Source organism: Protopterus annectens, chromosome 1.part1, assembly GCF_019279795.1.
Source record: "Protopterus annectens isolate FY-2018-M chromosome 1.part1, PAN1.0, whole genome shotgun sequence".
Taxonomy (NCBI): Eukaryota; Metazoa; Chordata; order Ceratodontiformes; family Protopteridae; genus Protopterus; species Protopterus annectens.
The window spans coordinates 1738340444-1738361046 of record NC_056726.1 but is presented as its reverse complement, the minus strand read 5'-3'; the positions used below and the strand labels follow the sequence as shown (position 1 = coordinate 1738361046).

The following is a 20603-nucleotide window of genomic DNA, read 5'->3' as shown; positions in this document are numbered from 1 at the left end:
ATTCATTACCCACTATGGGTGAGAGCTGAACATGGAACTGGTCATCATCCAAGGAAACCATTGGGGAGACCATTTTTTCTGACACTAGTACCACTCCTGGTAGCTGACGTAGGTGTTTAAGGGCCCATTGCTCTTTCTTGTGCACCTGCACACTCCAGCACAAATCAGATTTGGCAGAATCAGATGACTGAACCAGTTCCATGGCCAGCATATACCGGGAAAGTCTGACTTGGGTTGAGCAAATTTTCAGCAGAGGCCCGGGGAGAAACACTCCAGATGAGCGTCTTTGCAATATGCTATACACTTCTTCAGTATGTGCCAATACTGCAGTGGTTTGGACCAGATCACCACCCCATCGTTAGATCTTCCAACACCTTAGGTGATATATGTGGCATTATTCCTCTATGTCAGACAGACAGCTGCCTCTTCTATTCGTTTTACCACTGTCCACCTCCCACTAACTGCATCTAAAAAAACATTTTTCTATTTCCAGCTCTCCCCTCACACCAAAAAAGAGCTAACTCTGTCTAGGCTTCAAAATATTCAAACCCACTATAGGACATCACCCCCTCTCTCTCCTTCCTCTCTTCCCCCAAAGTCTCCTACCACTTGTGTGAAAATAGGAAACATAACCCAGGCCTCCTAGCAGACAATATGATAAACCATGCTTACCACATTACTTTCAGCCTAATGAATGTCTTTACATCAGGAGAAAAAGCATACAATTTGAATGAAACTTGAAATCAGGCTAATAACATGAATAACACTGTAGTTGATGTATCCTTGTTTAAAATAAGAAAATAAAGGCACCTGATGAAGGAATATGGTATACAGACTAATTCACCTGGCAAAATGTTAACCTATTTTGTCTCCTTTACAGAGGGGAAGATTGTTAAATTTGTAGTTACTTCTTATGTTTTGAAATTTTGCTGCCCTTGTGTGGGAGACTTACTTCAACATGTTTCCACTTGCTTTGTGACAGTTTTGCAACAAAATGTTTGCCTTTGTGAAAATTAAGATGTACTGTTTGTTGTTGCAGTTTAGACTATGACCGCTATATGTGTGGATCTTAGTAGCATATGTAAAAACTGGATCTTACCTCTCAACTGTCCAGATTTCTGCAGAATGTCCATATTTTTACATATTTTTGGTCTGCTCCTCATAAAACTTGTGATTTTCTGGATTTTTGTGGGAAACCAGTGAGGAGTGAATTCACTAAATAATGACAGGGATTTGAGTTTTATTAGAATTCATAACCTCCAGAAATTGCACGCTAACACAAAACCTTCTAGCAACTTTTTAAGTTCATATGAGCAATATTTAAAATGTGTCCTTATTTTTGGAGCTTTGCCCAGATTTTTTTATGGGCTCAGAGGTTGAGAGCTATGGCTTGGATATTCAAAAGTATAATCTCTGTGTTTTGAAAATGTCATTAGTTTGGTTATTCTTTTCAGGGTGCACTAAATTTTTGAGATATATTTCTGAGCATGTCAAGTCCAGTGGCTGAATGCATATCAGGTTGGTTACTAAATGCATATTAGGAACAGTAGGAAATTACGAATGCGCTGAAAGGGATGAGAGGTAAAAAAAAAAAAAAAAAATGGAACACTAGATATCAGCCAACAGGAGACAGTTGGTTGCAGGATTTTTGCACCTTGCTGCAACTTGTACTGAGTGATTGTGTGTTTCCAGGTACAGGGAATATGGGAATGGCTTTGACTCGTACTTCTCAACTGTGCCAAATTTCTCGGTTTTTACCGGTTTAAGGTCCAGATAATGAGCTGCTACGATTCTCGAGTGGCACCACTTAATTTCTGAATTTCCTGGCTTTTTTTAAAAATTTTTTTCTGGCTTTTTGGGCTGATGTCATCACGCGCAGAGGCGTGTGTGGTGACATCAGCTTTGTAAGCAGCCTGCCAGCCTGTCGGAATTCGGCTGAGGACTGTTCTGGGTTGAGTGACTGAGTTTGTTTATGTCTTAGAAGAAGGCAAGAGTCACTCAGGACTTGGAGATGGCAACCCTGTAGCAGCAGAACAAGTTCTTGTCAGACTAGGAGTAGCGGTGGTGAACCCCATTCCCGATTCCCAATGGAAGGAAACGTCAGAAGGTAAAAACGTGTCAACTTTGCAAATCAGCCGTAAATTTCCACAAGAAAACTTTTCACTACAGAATTACTTAAGAAAAAGGGGAGAATGCAAAATCCATCGTGCTTGAACTTGGAACTTTTGTTTTAGATTCTGAACTACAAGTAAAATTTATAACAGATGTGACTCAAACTTATAGAAAAGTGCTGTGTCTGTATGTGTACCACGGTTGAATACTGAAGTGTTTACCAAATATGCTGCAGAGAGAAGCTTAGAGACTGCATTATGCATTGAAGTGCATGTGTGATTTATGGTTTATTCACTGCACAGCACTTATTTTAACAGTCCGCAGGTTTATTCTTTCTTCCCGGCTCCTTAAGCTGTTACTGTCTGCTCAAGTAAGTGTAACTTAGAGATTGCACTATTGAAGTGTTTACCAAGTGTACGGCCAGAGAAACTCAGAGTCTGCATTATGCATTATTTGGAATGTTACAAGAAACTTTAGAGACTGTACTGTTTTGAATGTTTCAGCACAAGTGTACTGTTACTATGACAAACTTTAGAGAATGCATTTGTTTTGAATGTTTCTGCTCAAGTATACCGCATTATGACATGCTACATTGAAGTGGATTACAAAGTTGTTACAGAGACTGCATTTGAATGTGGATTACAAAGCTGTTGCAGAGACTGCATTCGTGTGTGGATTACAAAGCTGTTGCAGAGACTACATTCGTGTGTGGATTACAAAGCTTTTGCAGAGACTGCATTCGTGTGTGGATTACAAAACTGTTGCAGAGACTGCTTGTGTGAATTGCAAAGCTGTTGCAGAGACTGCGTGTGTGAATTACAAAGCTGTTGCAGAGACTGCGTGTGTGAATGACAAAGCTGTTAGAGAGAGAGAGAGTGTGTGTACGTGTGTGTGAATTACAAAGCTGTTAGAGAGAGAGTGCGTGTGTGTGTGTGTGTGTGTGTGTGTGTGTGTGTGTGTGTGTATAAAATGCCCCACTTAGGAGGGGCTGGTAGTTAGGGTTGCTCAGACTCAAACCCTGTACCTTGGGTACAAGGACCAAGAGTCTAAATTATCTACCCATACCACCACTCATGATTTAAGGAGTTTCTCAACTGTCCAAAGCTTCACAGAATGCCTGGCTCATACTTTTGGTCTGTCCCTCAACATTTGTAGTTTTCTGGCAAATCGGTGAGAGCTCAATTAACTAAATAATGATAGCTCTTTAAGTTTTCAGTCTTCCTATCTTTCAGGAAATGGACAGTAACACAAAACATTTTATTCTAACAACTTTTTAGATTATACAAGCAATGTTTAAAATGTGTCCCTGGTTTTGGGCCTTTGTCCCCCTCCCCAAATACATTTTGGCATTTTCCAGATTTCTTGTGCTGCACAGCTCTTCACAGGGAGAGAAGTTTAGACCTGGTTATGCCAAGTTTGTTTGTGTTAGTAGCACAACAGGTAGTACACTTGCTTTTGATGCAGAAGGCTGTGGGTTCTACTCCCACAGTATGTAAATGGATTGCTGATACTGTACTGTGTTGTGCTTTTAAAGGGGCTGGATGCTGCAGTCCTGAGAATGTCCTCTTTGGCAGAGATACCTAGTAACTATTAACCTAATATCACTTTGCCATCCATTCCCTATTGCAATATTATTAGCTCATCATTTTTTTAATGTAACATAGGCAATTTATTCTTCAAGGGCAACAGGTACTTTATTTGTAGATGAAACAATGAAATATGAAGTTGTTTGCCAGCATCAACCTCTTAATTAGATACAGATGTCTTTAATGTGGAATTTAGATGACTTTTGCATTTTCTTTGAATGTGAGTTTGAAGGGCAGAGAAGTTTTAATGCCATGTCTATTTGCATTGTGAGACTGTATTGTTTTGTTTAGCAAATGTCTTTTGGCGTTTGTGCTACAAAATGTAAAATAAAAGTTTTAAATGAAATCCAAATAATCATTGTAGAAATAAAGCAGTATGCACATTACAGTGTTTATGGTAAATGGGCAAAATAGCCAAGTAATGGGACACTGGAATGGGTACAGGGGGAAGGGCTGTGTATGGGGACCCCACTGACCATGATTTTGTGAGGGGGGGGCAAGAAACACAAAGACAGCCACGGGCGGCACAAACTCTAACTATGTCATTGCTCAGTAGGCCATGGAGAATGACTTTTGGAGGTCTACGCAAACTATAATATTCTATTGCTAAGATTAGAATATTGCCTACCATTAAATGCCTCACTTTTACCACAAAACCCACATACTGCAAGTCATCAAAAACAAAATCCTAAGGTTCATCATCTTCTCCCTTCCCAGTGAACACATTTAAAAAAATGGTTACTATTTACTACAGGGTCTGGGGCCATATTTTGGTTGTCTATTCTTCAGTTTGTGTTTGAAAGTTGGTATCCCACAATTCTATTGGAGTTGGCATGGTTACGTAATTATGTACGCAAATTTAATGTTAATCAGCGTACAAATTTGTACCTATTTTTCATGGGCCTTTGTCCAGATTTTTGATGTTTTCAGTTTGAGAGGTATGCTTTGAGAAAGTACAGTTTTGTACCTACCATAAATGTAGATGTCCGATAGGTATGCATCTGCAGTCCTAACATATGGGTTGTCCTGCCTCAGGCAGCCCTTTGGTCGGCCGGATTCCAAAGTCTGAGTCTGGCCTCGGCTGATGTCGCACTTCACCCGACGTCATAGCTGCTGTTTATTGGGTATAAAGGCATCAGCCGACGCCATTTTCCTCAGTGTTTCTTGCCCCAGATGCCAGGTGCCCTCTAGGAAGGCTAAATTTGGATAAATGCAAATAATTCCAAACAGTAGATAGCAAACAATATAAATATATATATATATATATATATATATATATATATATATATACATATATACAAACAAATACACCATAATAGATTCCCCCAGCTAGCTAAAAGAGGGGTAAATACCCTAGGAATACCACAGAGGGGAAGGAGGGTGGGTAATCCTGACTGCAGATGCATACCTACCGGACATCTACATTTATGGTAGGTACAAAACTGTACTATGTCCTTCAAGGATGCATCTGCAGTCCTAACATATGGGTAGAATACCATAGCCAAACTGGGGGAGGAGGCACTAAGATAAAGATGGTGTAGTTAAGATCCCTTGCAAAACAGCAGTAGCAAAACCTGCTCGGGATCTAGAATATAAGGGAAGATTATAATGCTTGGCAAATGTATGCACGGAGCTCCAAGTAGCAGCTTCTAAAATGTCTTTGGTAGCCACTCCTCGTAGGAAAGCTGTAGTGGTGGCTGTAGCTCTTGTGGAATGAGGTCTGATATTTTCAGGAGTTGTCTTTCCATGAAAAGAGTAGCAAAATCGAATGCAATTTCCTATCAATTTTGAGACTGTCTGTTTTGAAATTGCTTTTCCTTGCATTCCTGAGGCATATGCTACCAGAAGCTGGTCAGTTTTTCTGCTGGTCTTAGTTCTGTCCAGATAGTAGCGTAATTGTCTGTGCACATCCAAGGTATGTAGCAGTCTTTTCTCCCTGTTCTGTGGGTTGGGGAAGAATGTAGGTAAATGAATCGCTTGGTTCAATGATACTCTGGAGACCACTTTTGGCATAAAGGTAGGATTAGTTCTCAGAGAGACTCTGTCCTGATGGAAGATAAGGAAGGGTTGTACTGCCATTAGTGCCTGTAACTCAGATACCCTTCTTGCTGAAGTGATTGCTAGCAGGAAAGCAGTTTTCCAAGACAAGAACTGTAATTCTGCTGTTGCTGCTGGTTCAAAAGGGGGAAGTGTTAACTTTTCCAGCACAAAGTTGAGATCCCATGTAGGTAAAGGTGGTTTCCTTGGAGGTTTTACATTTTTGATTCCTCTCAAGAACTGCCTGAGTAGAGGATGAGAGAAGACAGGAGGATCCATGTTGTATTCTGCTGAAATTGCTGATGCATGAATCTTAATGGAGGAGTAAGACAGGCCATTGTGGAACAGTTCTGCTAAATATTCCAGGATGTGTGCTATGTTTGCCAATGAGACATTTTCTCCCTTTGCTGTACTCCAAATGAGGTATCTTTTCCACTTGGCTAAATAAGTCTTCCTTGTGGAAGGTCTGCGTGCCTCCAGGATAATGTCCTTAACCCTCTGGGATAAACCTGGGTTATTTTGTTTTATGCAATATTCCAAGCAGCTAGCTGCAGTGTTTTCAAGTTTGGATGTAGGATCTTGTAGTTGTCCTGCGTTAGAAGTAAGGGACATAGAGGTAGAGGCCATGCGTGTGTCCGAGACATGCTTCTCAGTAGCGGGTACCAATGTTGCCTCGGCCAGTCTGGAGCTATCAGGATTACCCTTGGCTGATCCTCTCTGATCTTCAGTAGAACTTTGTACATCAAGGGAAGAGGTGGAAATGCATATGCTGTCAGGTTTTTCCAGCTGAAGGAAAGGGAGTCCACCTTCCAAGCAAGTGGGTGGTATGCTCTTGTGCAGAATTTCTTCAATTGGTGGTTGTGTGGGGAGGCGAACAGGTCCATCTCTGGTAGTCCCCATTTCTTTGTTATGGCTTTGAAGATATCTGGATGCAGCATCCATTCGTGAGCATCCATGGTAGTTCTGCTTAAGGTGTCTGCTAGAGAATTTCCTGGTACAAATCTGGCCTGAAGTTGAATGTTGAGATTCAGGGCCACATTCCACAGGTCCATTGCCATCCGGCATAGAGGATATGAATGTGTACCTCCCTGGTTGTTGATGTACCACATGACTGTGGTATTGTCCGTCCTTATCAGCAGATGACCCTGTTGAAGGAGTGGTCTGAATACCTGGAGCGCATGTTTCACTGCCAGCATCTCCTTTAGATTTATGTGTAGATTCAGCTGGTCTTGGGTCCATAGGCCTTGAATACACTTGTCCACCATGTGTGCCCCCCATCCTAGGTCTGAGGCGTCCGTGGTGATGGTCTGGCTTGGATGAGGTTTGTGGAAAGGCAAGCCTCTGTTTAACTGACAGGCCTGAGCCCACCACAGGAATTCTTGCTTCAGGCATGGAATTATTGGAATCTGGGCTTCTAGACTGTGCTTGTGTTGAGACCATACATTCCTTAGGTACAATTGTAGCTTTCTCATATGCAGCCTGGCATGTGGAACCAATATTATGCATGATGCCATGTAGCCCAGGGCTTGCAGGACTTTCCTTGCAGTAAGCAGAGTTTGTGTTGTTAATGTCATGAAGTAGGCTGGCAGTTGCTTTTGTTTTTCTTCTGTGAGAAAAGCCATCTGAGTTGATGTATCCAATTCTGCACCCAAGAATGTTATCCTTTGGGATGGTACTAGTCTTGACTTTTGCATGTTGACTGTGTATCCCAAGGCTTGCAACAGTTGTATGACATTTTCAAAATCTCTTGTTAATTTTGCCTTGTTGTCCGCTTGTATTAGGCAGTCGTCCAGGTATGGGTAAATTTGAATTCCCTGAAGCCTGCAATGAGCAATTACTGATGCCAGGCATTTCGTGAATACTCTGGGCGCAGTAGATAAGCCAAAAGGCAATGCTGAGAATTGATAATGCTCTGATCCTGCAAGAAATCTGAGGTGTCTTCTGCAATCTGGTCGTATAGGGACGTGCAGGTATGCCTCCTTGAGATCTAGAGTCACCAGCCAAGACTCCTTGCCCAGCATGGGAAGAAGCTGCTGGAGGGTCAGCATTTTGAATTTTGGAACAATGAGGTATGTGTTCAGTGCGGACAAGTCTAGAATAGGTCTCCATTGATGTTCTTTTCTTGGTACAAGGAAAAGCCTGGAGTAAAATCCTTGGCCTTGTTCCATAGGTGGTACCTCTTCTATAGCTCTCATCCTTAGTAAGTTGTTGACTTGTCTTAGAGCGTCTGTTTTTTGGCTTGGTGGTAGGTTTGGCATTCCTCTCTTTTTTGGTAGAGTGTGGAAGTGAAACCTGTAGCCCTTGTCTATTGTTTGTAAAGTCCGTTTGTCTCCTGTAATGTAATGCCAGTTGTTGGAAAATAAGGCTAGCTTTCCGCCCAAGGGTGCTTCCAGTTGTTCCCTGGTAGGCGGAACTAGAGCCAAATCATTGTGTCTGCCCTGTGGAAGTAGTTGTAGTTGAATCTGTGGCAGTACTTCTCTGGTTGGCAGGTTGCCACTGACGTCCCCTGTAGGCACCCCTAGATTGACCTCTGCCTCTGGGGCGTCTATTTCTGCCTCTCTGCGCTCTGGAGTTGTCTGGAAAGGACCAATTCTTCGAAGGCCAATTTCTGCTAAACCTCGGAGGTTGGACCTGTAAGAAATCCTTGACTGTTTGGACAGATTTTGCTTTTTCTTCCACCTTCTTTAGAACCTCCTATGCAGGGGAGCCAAACAAACTTTGTTTCTCCATGGGAGCATCTAGGAGTTTTGACTTAACATGGTCTGGTAAGGATTGTTCTTTTAACCAGGCATGCCTTCGAATCACTGTTCCAGTCATAGCTGATCTAAAGGAAGCCTCCAGTGCATCATAGCCACATTTTAAGGAATGGTTACTGACCTGCTGAGAGTTATGTACCAAATCCTGAAGGGGCTTGCGGTCTAGAGGTTCAGGAGAAGACAGTTTTTTGTTTATCTGATCTAACAAAAATTCCTGGTACTGAATCATGTGAAATTGACAGTTCAAGGCCCTGGCCGAAAGAGTAGCAGAAGTATAAACCTTTTTACCCCATCTCTCTAATGCTCTAGATTCCCTTTCAGAGGGAAGAGGGTTTTTGGCAGAGGCAGCTGCCACACCTTTAGGGCCCTGTGAAATGGTTTCAGGGTCTGCAACAGGAGCCTTATACAAATGGTAATGTGTGTCTGGGACCCTGTAATATCAGTCTGGCTTGGCAGGGGCCGGAGGAAGAGAATCAGGGGCAGTACAGGCATCATTATATGCATCATCAACAACTGTTAGTACTGGCGGAATGGCTAAAGGCCTATGCTGTGGTAAGTGTAAAAAGGTCCTTAGCCTTTTCCTTGAATCTGAAAAATCCTGGCCCTGCCATTGGAAGTGTTCCCTCATAGCATGCAAGGTTTCCCCAAAGGAAAATTCTTCAGGAGGAGAAGCAGAAGGAATGGAGTCTTCTGCATCAGAATCCTCATAAGGAGAATATGGGCCTTCATGAGGGTCTAAAATGTCTGAGTCATCCGAGGAATAATCTGTAGAGACAGGTTCCGGGGGTTCAGTCCTAGGCCTCTTGTCTGGGTGAGGTTGGGATCCCCTGATCAAAGAAATGAGATCCTCAGCCAGGCTGAGCATTTGGGAACTGGAGGTAGGCCTATGTGAAGGAGTTTTAGCAGGTAAGGCCTTAGAAGATTTAGCTGCTTTAGCCCTGGCAAAAGCCTTGATAGACATAGAAGCAGGGGGTCTAGCAGCTCCACGTGCAGGGGTAGATATGTCTAAAGGAATAGTGTCTGACAAATCCTGGGTGCCTGCTTCTGTAGCAGTAAATTCAGTAGCAGATTCAGCCATGCTCTGTGAGGCCTCGGCTATCGGAGGCATGCTTTCGGCCGAAGGAAGAACCGGGGGCTCGGTTTCAGCCGAAACAGAGACACTCGCGGTTGGCCTAACCGTGGTTTCAGCCGAAACCGCGGGCCGCGAGTGTCGGTCCTTTTCCTTGGGCTTTTTAGCTAATTGAGTAGTCGGAGTCTCCGACGGCATTTTGTATGCAAAAGTGGGACCAAAAAACTCCTCTGCAAACTCCGACCGACGTCTAAGTGTCCGTCGGTTGAAGGAAGCACAGGCTAGACAAGCTGATACGTCGTGGTCCGGGCCTAAGCAAGGAAGGCAGTAAGAGTGAAAATCGTTAGGAGGTATTTGTTTCCCACAAGTTAAACAATTATTTACTTTGTCTTACATCGGCTGAGGCAAGAAAGAGTCCCCAACGGGGTACTTAGCTTTTTAGAAGTCTTCGGTAGTAGAAATCTCTGGATCTGACCGACCGGCACTTGCGAACAGCTTCTGCTTCGGGCACCGCGCGGCAAGAAAGACTGAGGAAAATGGCGTCGGCTGATGCCTTTATACCCAATAAACAGCAGCTATGACGTCGGGTGAAGTGCGACATCAGCCGAGGCCAGACCCAGACTTTGGAATCCGGCCGACCGAAGGGCTGCCTGAGGCAGGACAACCCATATGTTAGGACTGCAGATGCATCCTTGAAGGACATCTGATTCCCAGAGAAGTAATTAGAGATAGACCAATGGTTGAGGTGGTATGTGGTCTTTGGGAGCAAATAATTGGTTCAGAGGGTTTTTTTTTTAACAACAAATAAATAAAAAAAAAGGAAATGTTAGAAGTGAAATACTTTATATGTGTGCAGATACGACTATAAAACTGTGTGCCAGGATTGAAAAAGTTCGATATGTATGTGCCTATACATGAGATTCGGAAATGTTGATCACGTTACTGAAATGAGTGAACTTAAATGGATAATATGTATGCAGGCAGACAAGGACCATGGGCCTGGTGCATTCCTTCCAAGCCAGTGCACAAGGCTCGCCAATGAACTGAACATGATTGTATTGTATGTGATTGGTCTTTGCTACATATTTGGATCTGAACTGAAAAACTGTATTAGGTCTGACGAAGTGCTACATTTACCATGAAAGTGTTTACCCAGTTTGTGTTATTTTAATATTTTAATAAAAGTTTATGCTGGTTTTAGGAGCATTCTGCTGGACTCTCTAGTTTATTAGTGTTATCGTTTTGGGATTCTTTTACATGTTTTGGTCAGGTGAATTTAAAATAAAAATAAACCACGACTTTGCTCATGTAGAACACTTTGCTTTCTTCCCAGTAGAGAACAAGAGATGTACGCTGTTTTCCAGCAGGTGAATACATGGATTCTCAGTGTCTAACTGAGCTATTACTATAGTTACTTAGAGATTAGCATTCTGATAACATCTCAGAAACAGTGTACTACAGGCTTAGTGCTAAAAACCGATTCCTGAATATGTGAAGATTAGTGAAGGCATTCACAATGCTTTATGGATATGTATTTAAACCTGGCAAGGCAGAACTGCACATTTTTTTTTTAATTTACTCTCTGATACACAGACACACTAAGAGTAGAAGCAATGAGCATTTCTCAACTTATTTTCTTCTTCTAGATGTGGTTATATTCCTGTATATGTGGTTACATTCCTGTATATGTATGTCAAGCAAACATAAGTGGCATGAAAAGATGCAGAGATGGTATACCTGGAAGACATCTGTTTGTAGACAGTAACAATCAATTTCCACTACAGGTCTCACCTCTGGGGCCACAAAGTTGGCTGTATAGCAGGGTGTCATAAGAAGTCCATTCTCAGCTCGCAGTTGCTTTGCAAACCCAAAATCACACATCCGTATAGACTCAGGGTTTCCAGATTCATCTACATAGAGGATGTTGCTAGGTTTCAGATCCCGGTGAACAACCTAGAGTAAACAGATATGTAGAGATGATATCCAGGAAAACAAAATAGTGTCTGTACAAAAAAAGAGTACACAAACTCTTAGCTGGAAAATCAGTGATAACGTGATGGAAAAATTAAATGCAAATCTATACCTGTTATACACCCTTGCCGAATATGCATGTAGACAGACAAGACGGATACACACGCACACACCTAGTTCATATACCACAAGCAAAGTCTTGACCATTAACTATTCCTACCAAATGTACTGACAGGTACCAGAAGTATTGCAATGAAGTGTACCCAAGGATTTGTGGGAGGGGCATTCTCCTGCCTGTAATTAGTACAGGACACCATTATGACACTACAAACACATGTTTTACCTTTACAAGACCTGCACTGGCTGGAAGAGGGCATACAGATACTAAGAGTGGTCTATTATCTTATAATACTCCTTGCATGTTTGGACTATGCTACAATCTACAACAGCTACGGTTCTCTGCTTTCTTCCTCAGTTCAGTCAAGAGAATACCCCCAACGGACAAAACAAATGGACATAAAAAGTCTACAGCAAATGTTGCAGTAACACAGGGCACTGAGAAAGGAGGTTAAAAGAAATAGCAGTGCTGAAACTAAGCTCTTCAGTTTTTTGCACAAATATAGATACTAACTAATGTATCAACATTAACTGCATATACACCTTTTGTAGTGTATTACCTGTACAGCACTAAGGAGACACCATCTAGTCTAAGACAGTGTTTAAAAAGGGAACCTACTGCTGTTACTAGAGTATAATAAACGTCAGCTAATTACATTTGTGGTTACTGCTGTTTCACTGTACATTACTTACAATGAGAAGTGTTCTGAAACCGTGTTTAATGAAAGATCACCACCCATGTTATGACGTATGCACCTGCAGACATGAGGCAATGCTTCAGTACTGCTACTGCCATACCACAAGAAACCGGATTCTGTGCATTACATATGGGAACAACACATTAAAGTTATCAAAGGCTATAGCTCAGATCTCTTTATTCCTGATAAAAATGAGGTCTGTGGCTATGCATCGCTACTACATTACACACTACCCCACCATAGACTGAGTGGAACTATTCCTGCACTAATGCACTCACTCAACGATTCCTTGACTTCATCAATTCTAACGCACTAGATCAGTTGGTCTTATCCCCCACAAGGGGAGATAACATACTGGACTTGGTTCTCACCAACATGGGTGACCGCTGCACCACTCCCATAGTACGTGTTTCTCCGGTGAGATCAGATCATCGGTCTGCCTCATTCCAAGTTTCTATCCCACCCAACCCTTCCCCAGCTGTAACCAGGCTAATAAACTTCTCAACAGCTGACTACAACCTCCTAAGGCAGGGTTATCAGCAGCTTCACACCACCACCCTCAAATGATGCAGACAACTATGCTGAACTGTAAAAGCCAGTGCAGTATACAAGCACCTTGTACAACTGCATGGACTCAGCCATACCCAACAGAAATAAAATTTACTCCTTAAGGAAACACAAACCTATCTGGTGGACATTCTCTATCAACAGGCTTTACAACAAAAGGAAAAAACTGTTGTCCAAGGGTAAAAAGGAACAAATTCCAAATTGGAAAAACTCCATCCTCTGCCTCAACAAGCAAATTAGATCACTACTGAAAACCTCCAAAAAATTGAAATTAGCCTCCAAAACAAAGGGAAACCACAAGTCCTTCTTCAGTTATGTTTGGAACCTCCATGGCAAAGCCCAAGTTTGTTCTGAACTAGTACTTAATGGTACCACTTACACTGATTTTGCTGACTTAGCCAACCTGTTGACTGATAGGTTCAGCACAAACATCAGTCCCTTATCGCCCCCCCAAAGGCCCAGTCAACATCCCCGATACTTCTCCCACACCTCACATCTCTGTAGATCAAGTGTTAAAGGCCCTATCAAAGGCAAAGAACACAGCTTCCATGGGGCCTGATAGTATCCCAAGCTGTATTCTGCACCATCTCCAGCAAGAACTAGCTTCGCAATGAGAACCCTATTCAACCGCAGTCTAACTGCAGACTTCATTCCAGCAGAGTGGAGAACTGCCATTGTCATCCCTTTGCACAAAGGTGGTGCCACTACTGACCCAGGAAACTATCGCCCCATCAGCTTGACTAGTCTGATCTGTAAAGTCATGGAGCATATTATGGATCCCATAAACAAGGACATAGCCAATCTCCAAGCACTTGTCCCCACCCAGCTTGAATTAATTCAGGGGCAAAGCTTGCCTACTGAACATAGTTGACTTCTTTGAGACAGTCAACAAGGCCCTGGATGAGGGAACGTCAGTACATACAGCTTACCTTAACCTGGCCAAGGACTTTGACACAATCCCCCCACTTGGGCATCATCGAAAAGCTAACTTGGTGTTAATCCCTATCTAGTCAGATGGGTGGCCAACTGGCTCACAGACAGGACCCACAAGGTCAAAATATGTGCTGCCACCTTTGACAGCAGACCTGTCACTAGTGGTGTTCCACAGGGATCTGTCCTGGGACCCCTACTGCTTGGCATATACTACTCAGAGGTTCAGGCAAAGACAAAGGGCCTGTGGCTGACTAAGTTTGCAGATGACTGTAAGTTGGGTGCTGTCACTGACTCCCCAACTGATGTTAACATACTGCAAAAGGGTCTCACAGCTACAAATAACTGATGCCAAAGTCATGGCCTTAAGTTAAATGCAAAGAAATGCATTATCGTACCATTCGGCAAAAACAATACCCCTACTGATTACCACATCAACAGCAACCCTCTAAGCACACAACCTGTGGCGAGAGACCTGGGTACTCAGGTTGACAACCTCACATTCGACCATCATGTGGCGGTGGTGGTCAGAAAAGCCTTTTGCTTGGTTCATCTCATAAGTAAAAGGATTGCATCCAGAAATACTCCTCCCTTATTAGACCTATAATTGAGTATAATGCCTATTTGGCATGTACCTCTCCAAAAACCTGCACCAACTGGAAAGGCCACAGAAATACCCGACAAACAGGATCCATGGCCTCCAACACCTATCCTATGTGGACACACTTATATCACTATCACTCTACTCGGTATCACACAGATTGCTCAGAGGTGATCTGTGTCTCACCTACAAGGCAATATCGGACCCTCTCCTACTACTACTAGAGATGCTCCATGTCCGTAAGCCTAACTCCTCGCGCATTACCAGCTTGATCGGCCTAAATCTAATATGCAACATCAACAAAACCTGCTGGAGAGACATGTTTGTCTCCCAGAGGCTGCCCAGTCTCTGGAACAGACTCCCCTTACATGTCAAAGTACCTCACTGACCCTCTTCAAATGCAACCTTGATGAGTGGATGGGAAACCATAAATTTGCCCCAGGGGTTCCACCTTTGTCCCTCACTGACAGGGGTAACAGGTGCTGACCGAGGTTTCTTTTTTGGGGATAACTCTTGGCTAGGCTTGTAAGGGCCCCAGGGCCATTAGCCTAGTAAAATCCTATAATACCAGCATGAAGCACTACAATTTTTGCACATTAGCTCTATGACTGCATTCATGTCTGAGAGAAAAATGAATCCAGCTCTTCTGGAAGATACTAACAAATGAGTCACCTAAAAAAAGTGATATCTACCACATTTACTTGGTGGTCTAAAGAAATATTTTGGATTAAAAAAAGAAAACTGGTCCCATTAAGATGCATTCAACAAAGATGAGAGACTGATAATACAGTGAATTTGAGAAAATTTCTCCCTTAACTGTTCAACATATTCTTTTTAATTGCAGTGCTTTGATATCAAAATTAGCAAAAACATTAATGTTTTGTTCAGATGATGGTTCTGCAACCACACAGTGAGTGGCCTTTTGGGTTACAAAACTGCATTTATGCCCAGATATGAAAACAGACACTTGGCATAGTCAAGAGGCAGCTGGAAAATGTAGTTCAGCTGTAAGTCTAAGGGCCACACTTTTTAATCCCACAGTTAAAAGTCTGTCATTGGTAAACAAGCTCACAGTCATGGGGAGTTTCACCAGTTTAATTCTGAAAACTCAAGACACTCTTCTTATAACTGCATAGGACTTTTACCTCTCATGTACCTGTGATCCACCTGCTTAACTCAACACTACTGGTCTACTCCCGCTGCACATAATCTGGTCATCGCTTTCATCTTACTAGTTTCTATTCGATTTCCTAACCTAGCTGCAAACCATGTTTCCACCACTTCTACTTTAATTCTGTTCTCCCTTTTCTGTTCCACATATGTAACTGTACATACATTCGGTTATAATTTGTCACATTTTTTATGCTTCGTAAATGTAAACCACTGTTATTTGTATATTATACATGGTTCTATTACATTATGATGTAACCCAGGCTGAGACTATAACTGGTTATTGTTTGATCAGTGGTCTACCCTGGTAAACAAATGTAAATAATTAAATAAATAAATGCATTTCTGCAACAAAAATAATAAAAAAATGCCAAGCCTTGCACAGTGGATGATTTCATAAAACAATTTCCCAAAATACTCTTTCAAGTTATCAAAGTAATTGTGAATTGATGTGTGGCACACAGCAGCTGTTGCAGTCATAAAATGATTGGAAAACAGCTGAACTATATCCTTCAGGCTAAGCCTCAAGTCAGGCATCCTCAAATTAAAACAGAAGCTTGTAACTTTAGAGGTTGCAATAATATGCTTATAAATTCATCACAATCCTGCAAATAAAAGTAATGCAGACTTCCAAATGTAACCTTGAGGATCTCTGCCTCAACTGTGATTCATCATTTGAGAAAAAGCTGTCCAAGTGACTGAATGTGCAGTCCAAGATGGCACAACATAAACGCATTAAGAAACAGCTATTATGTAGCTAGAAATCAAAACATAGGCATGCAGAGAAACTGGAGCGCTTTTAAAATACCTCTGCAGCATTTGTCTTGTGGTATAGTTAAGCCTGGAACAATGAAGACGTTTGCAGTTAGAGGCAAGCAATGACACTGGAGCTCCAGAAGGTAAATCTTGAGGGTGAGGGAGTGGCAGACCTACCATTATAGGGTGAACTGGGAAGGTGGGAGAACAGAAAAATAAAGACTTTTTTTTAGTTTTACAGGAACAAATGAAGAAAAACAGCACTAAGCTGGGGAGTTACTGACCACCTTTGATTTCTGTAGCAATTACAAGAATAAAGTTCACATAAATTTAGCTTGGTCAGAGTAAATCCTACATAAATACAGTATTCTCTTTAATTAGGCTTAGCAATGCAGCCATATTAAAGCAGGCCCATATTTTCATTTTATATTTCACATTTTACATGTAGTTTTAGTAAATGGAGTTTCAATAGTAAAGAATGTTTCAGTTTTTTTTGTTTCTTTCGGCTTTTCCCGGTTAGGGGTCGCCACAGCGGAACTCCGGTCCGCTAATGATCGGTAGTTGATTTTTACGTGCCAAGTTACAAGTTCAGTGAAATTACCTCCAGGCCAAAACACTGATAAGTATGAGAAGTGCTAACAGGGTATGTGGAACATTTGGTACAAAAACAGATCCTGTTTAGATGGTACAAGGCTTGGAAACAAAATTTAAAGTGGCATGTAGAATCTGTAGGAAATTTACACCGCTTTTTAGTATTATGAGAGGTAGACAGATGTCAGTTGAACTACTCAGAAGATTGAGTACAGAAGTCAGGCCAAATGTCCAGCAGTTCAGACTCAGAAGTAAGTAAAAGTCCAGAAACTGTATACAGCAGGGCAGTTTGTCTCTATTCTTCCATTACAGGGGAAAGGAGCAATTCTGAATTCAGTCACAATGGACAGCATAATTAAATTTCAAGAACTACAAAAGTCTGAGTATTCAGTTTATTCTGAAAGGTACAATAAGATTTGGCACATAAACAAGCAGCTGAGATATTTAGCACAGTACAGCACCAGGTAATTAAAAAATAAAGACATTTATGTCAATTCTTACAATGCCATGGTGGTACGGCGATAGCGTTGTTACCTCACAGCAAGAGGTTCTCCCGTTCGATTCTCAGCTTGGAAGTGCCTTCTGTGTGGAGTCTTTATGTCCTCCCCGCGGTTGGGTAACGTTCGAAAAGACATGCGTGCGTAAATGGGCGTGCCTTCATTGAAGTTTGGGCATTGAGCTGGCACCTCTGCATTTCGTAAAAATCTACTGCCAATCATTAGCAGACCAGAGTTGCGCTGTGGCAGCCCCTTACCGGGAAAAAGCCAAAAGACAAACAACAACATGTCAATTTTTACAATGCCAGCCAACGTGGCCGAAGGGGGGAGTTTAAAGACAAAGCTGATTTTTAAATGGAGTCCCACGACCCCATAGCAGTCCCGCAAATCTACAACTATTCAAAAGCAAACTATGTGTAATTTACACAGTAGCAGCGTTCATTAAAAACATTATTCAATAACAAAAAATCTACACCAAAATATTAAAAAAAAAAAAAAAAAAAATCTCCAAGAAAAAAAGATAGCCCTGCAAGGTACCAGTGTAGATATTATCCAGTTATCAGCAACTATCAAATAACAAAAAGATGATAAAAAATCCTTACAAAAGGAAGCTCAAAAAATCAAGATAAGCCACCTTTCTTAATGCCCCCTCTAGTTAAATCAGACAGTAAATTTCAGAAAACTTGAAAGACTTAAAGTAAAAGTATCAGCAAATGCAAAGGTTAGAGATATGTCAAACAGTAAAAGTAGAAAACAGTTTAAAAGCTTTCCAGTAAAAGCAACAGTAAATGTGTGGTTTAAAGTTAAAAACTGGGTAAAGCAGTCTAAAAAATGTGTTACAAAAATCCTCATTTAAATACAAAGGTTATCAGTTAAAGATTTTTAAATCTTTCTAGATGCAAAAAGGTTAAAACACAGAAGTAAACTGTAATGAATGAAGTAATGAAAAAACTCCCTCATAATCCGCAGCAAGTATTTTCATCATTCTAATATTAGTTGTTGTTGTCGTCGTCTTTCAGCTTTTCCCAGTTAGGGGTCGCCACAGCGGAACTCCGGTCCGCTAATGATTGGCAGTAGATTTTCACAGTGCCGAGTTGTCAGCTCGACGCCCAACCTTCAACGAAGGCACGCCCATTCACGTATGTCTTTCGAAACGCCACTCGACCCGTGGGGAGGACATGCAGACTCCACACAGAAGGCACTCCCTGCACACTAGTTGAGAATCGAACAGGAGAACCTCTTGCTGTGAGGCAACAATCATTCTAATATTAGTATATACTGTTTCAAATGTGCGCAAATTGTAACAAATTCTAGTTTACAATCCTGAGAAATCAGTGTAAATGCTACAGCACATGCAATTCAAAATGCAGAGTTAAGTCGCCGTGTTACAAATATAGACCAGTTCAACAAACACAATATACGACATGCAGACTTGAGGACAGAAGAGAGTAGACAGTTTTAGTGTCTCAAGTTAATGTTATTTCAAATGCACATAATGTTCTGAATGTATTAAATTCTAATTTGCTGTTTTCAGAAGCCAGTGCAAATATTCCACTGAGGAAAAGTAAGAGTGCAGAAATTCATAGCAATTCTGCAAAACTAAATGAGTCTAATAAACTAAACACCGGTGTAAATAATATACAGATTTTTTGGCAAAACTAAAAAAAATGCACACCAAGTTAATGCTGTTACTTGTTCTATAAAAATGATTTTCAAAATATCTGTAACGGGTGTGGAGTCCAGCACCAAACCAGTTGATTTATCTGACATTATTTAAGGTAGAAAGAAATGGCAGATGATATATTTCATTGTTTACATAAAAATTATGAAATAATGCACCGTTTAATGCAGATGCATCAGTTTCATTTAAAAACAGATCTTTACCAGAGGACACACGTACAGCTATAATGATGGCAGAATTTAAAGGGTTAAATTTTACAGCAGGGAGCACTTCTCAATGTGATAGTACCATACTAGGTATGAACATGTTGTTAGAGTTAAATGTTGTTTTAGATTTTATTAACAAAATCTTATAAAAAATAAAAATTCTACAGAATGTACAGTAGCAGCAAACAAAAATACTTGTAAAAATAATGTGCCATAAATTACGCAGATGTGCAGAATTAAAAAAATCAGTTACTACAAAAATATGCTAACTCATGGGCTAAAAGCAAAACTTCTGGTTCAGTTGCCCCAGCTACAGTGCAGGTAGAAAAGTTACATCTTCAGGAAAAAGTCTCTTATTCTCAGAAAGTAATAGAACACATTTGTACAGACTTAAAAAAAGGATAGTAGATCAAAAAAGAAAAAAATTAAAATCCATTCAATTCACATTTATGGCCAGCAAAAAAAATAATAAAAATGACTGTAACAGGCAAGTACTGGATTTAAAAGTAGTAAATAATGTATACGAATCTGGTAGCTCAGCAATGGCCAACTTAAATTCTTGAGATAAATGGTTTACAATTACAGATCTGGCAAATAATTTTTTTTTTTTTTTTACTATTATTCTGTTTCAGCAGACACTGTCAAGACGATTAAAGTATGGTAATAAAGTGTTGCAATGCATAAACAATATTTTTATACAGATATAGCACTTGCAGATATTAAGTGTTTGGTTAGTTTTAGAGAGTCCAAAGTGAAATAAACTCTGCATGTACGGCAGTTGCAAGGTCTCAAACAGACAAACAGTTCAATGAGTAAAACTGTTGCAACGTATTCACACTGATGAAGGCTAAATGATAGTATAGCCAAAACCGGTCTGATTTTTACTCTATATGTGCTTTTGCACAAGGAAATAAAAAGTTTGGGTGAAGATAGCCACTGTTTGCTGGTCTTATGCTTTTGAACTAGTTTTAGAGAGTGCAACATTTGAACTCAATGTTACATTTTTAAAGGTGGCAGTGCAGTCACATGTTCAATCTCATGTAAATAAGTGCAATGTACTTTACAGCATTAAAAAAACTTCAAATACTAGTAAAGGACAAACAAGTAAAGCTCCAGAAACAAATTAGTTCAATTCTAGTAGTAAATGTGTCTGTACAAATGGTTCGAGATTTTATGCTTTCAATGCAGAAATAGCAGTTTACTAAAGCACACCACAGGTACTGGCTTATGAAATTAAGTTATGATTCGATAAGCTCAG

At 41.0% G+C, this 20603-nt stretch overlaps 1 protein-coding gene across 1 annotated transcript in view; it reads right to left on the bottom strand.

Moving 5' to 3' along the window:
• Positions 1–20603, bottom strand: part of RPS6KA1 (ribosomal protein S6 kinase A1) — a gene marked incomplete in the record, with an annotated part of 1961688 nt that overhangs the window by 134060 nt on the left and 1807025 nt on the right. Inside the window, 1 exon segment of the mRNA XM_044084242.1 lies at positions 11352–11513. Coding sequence (XP_043940177.1) covers positions 11352–11513 — 162 coding nt within the window.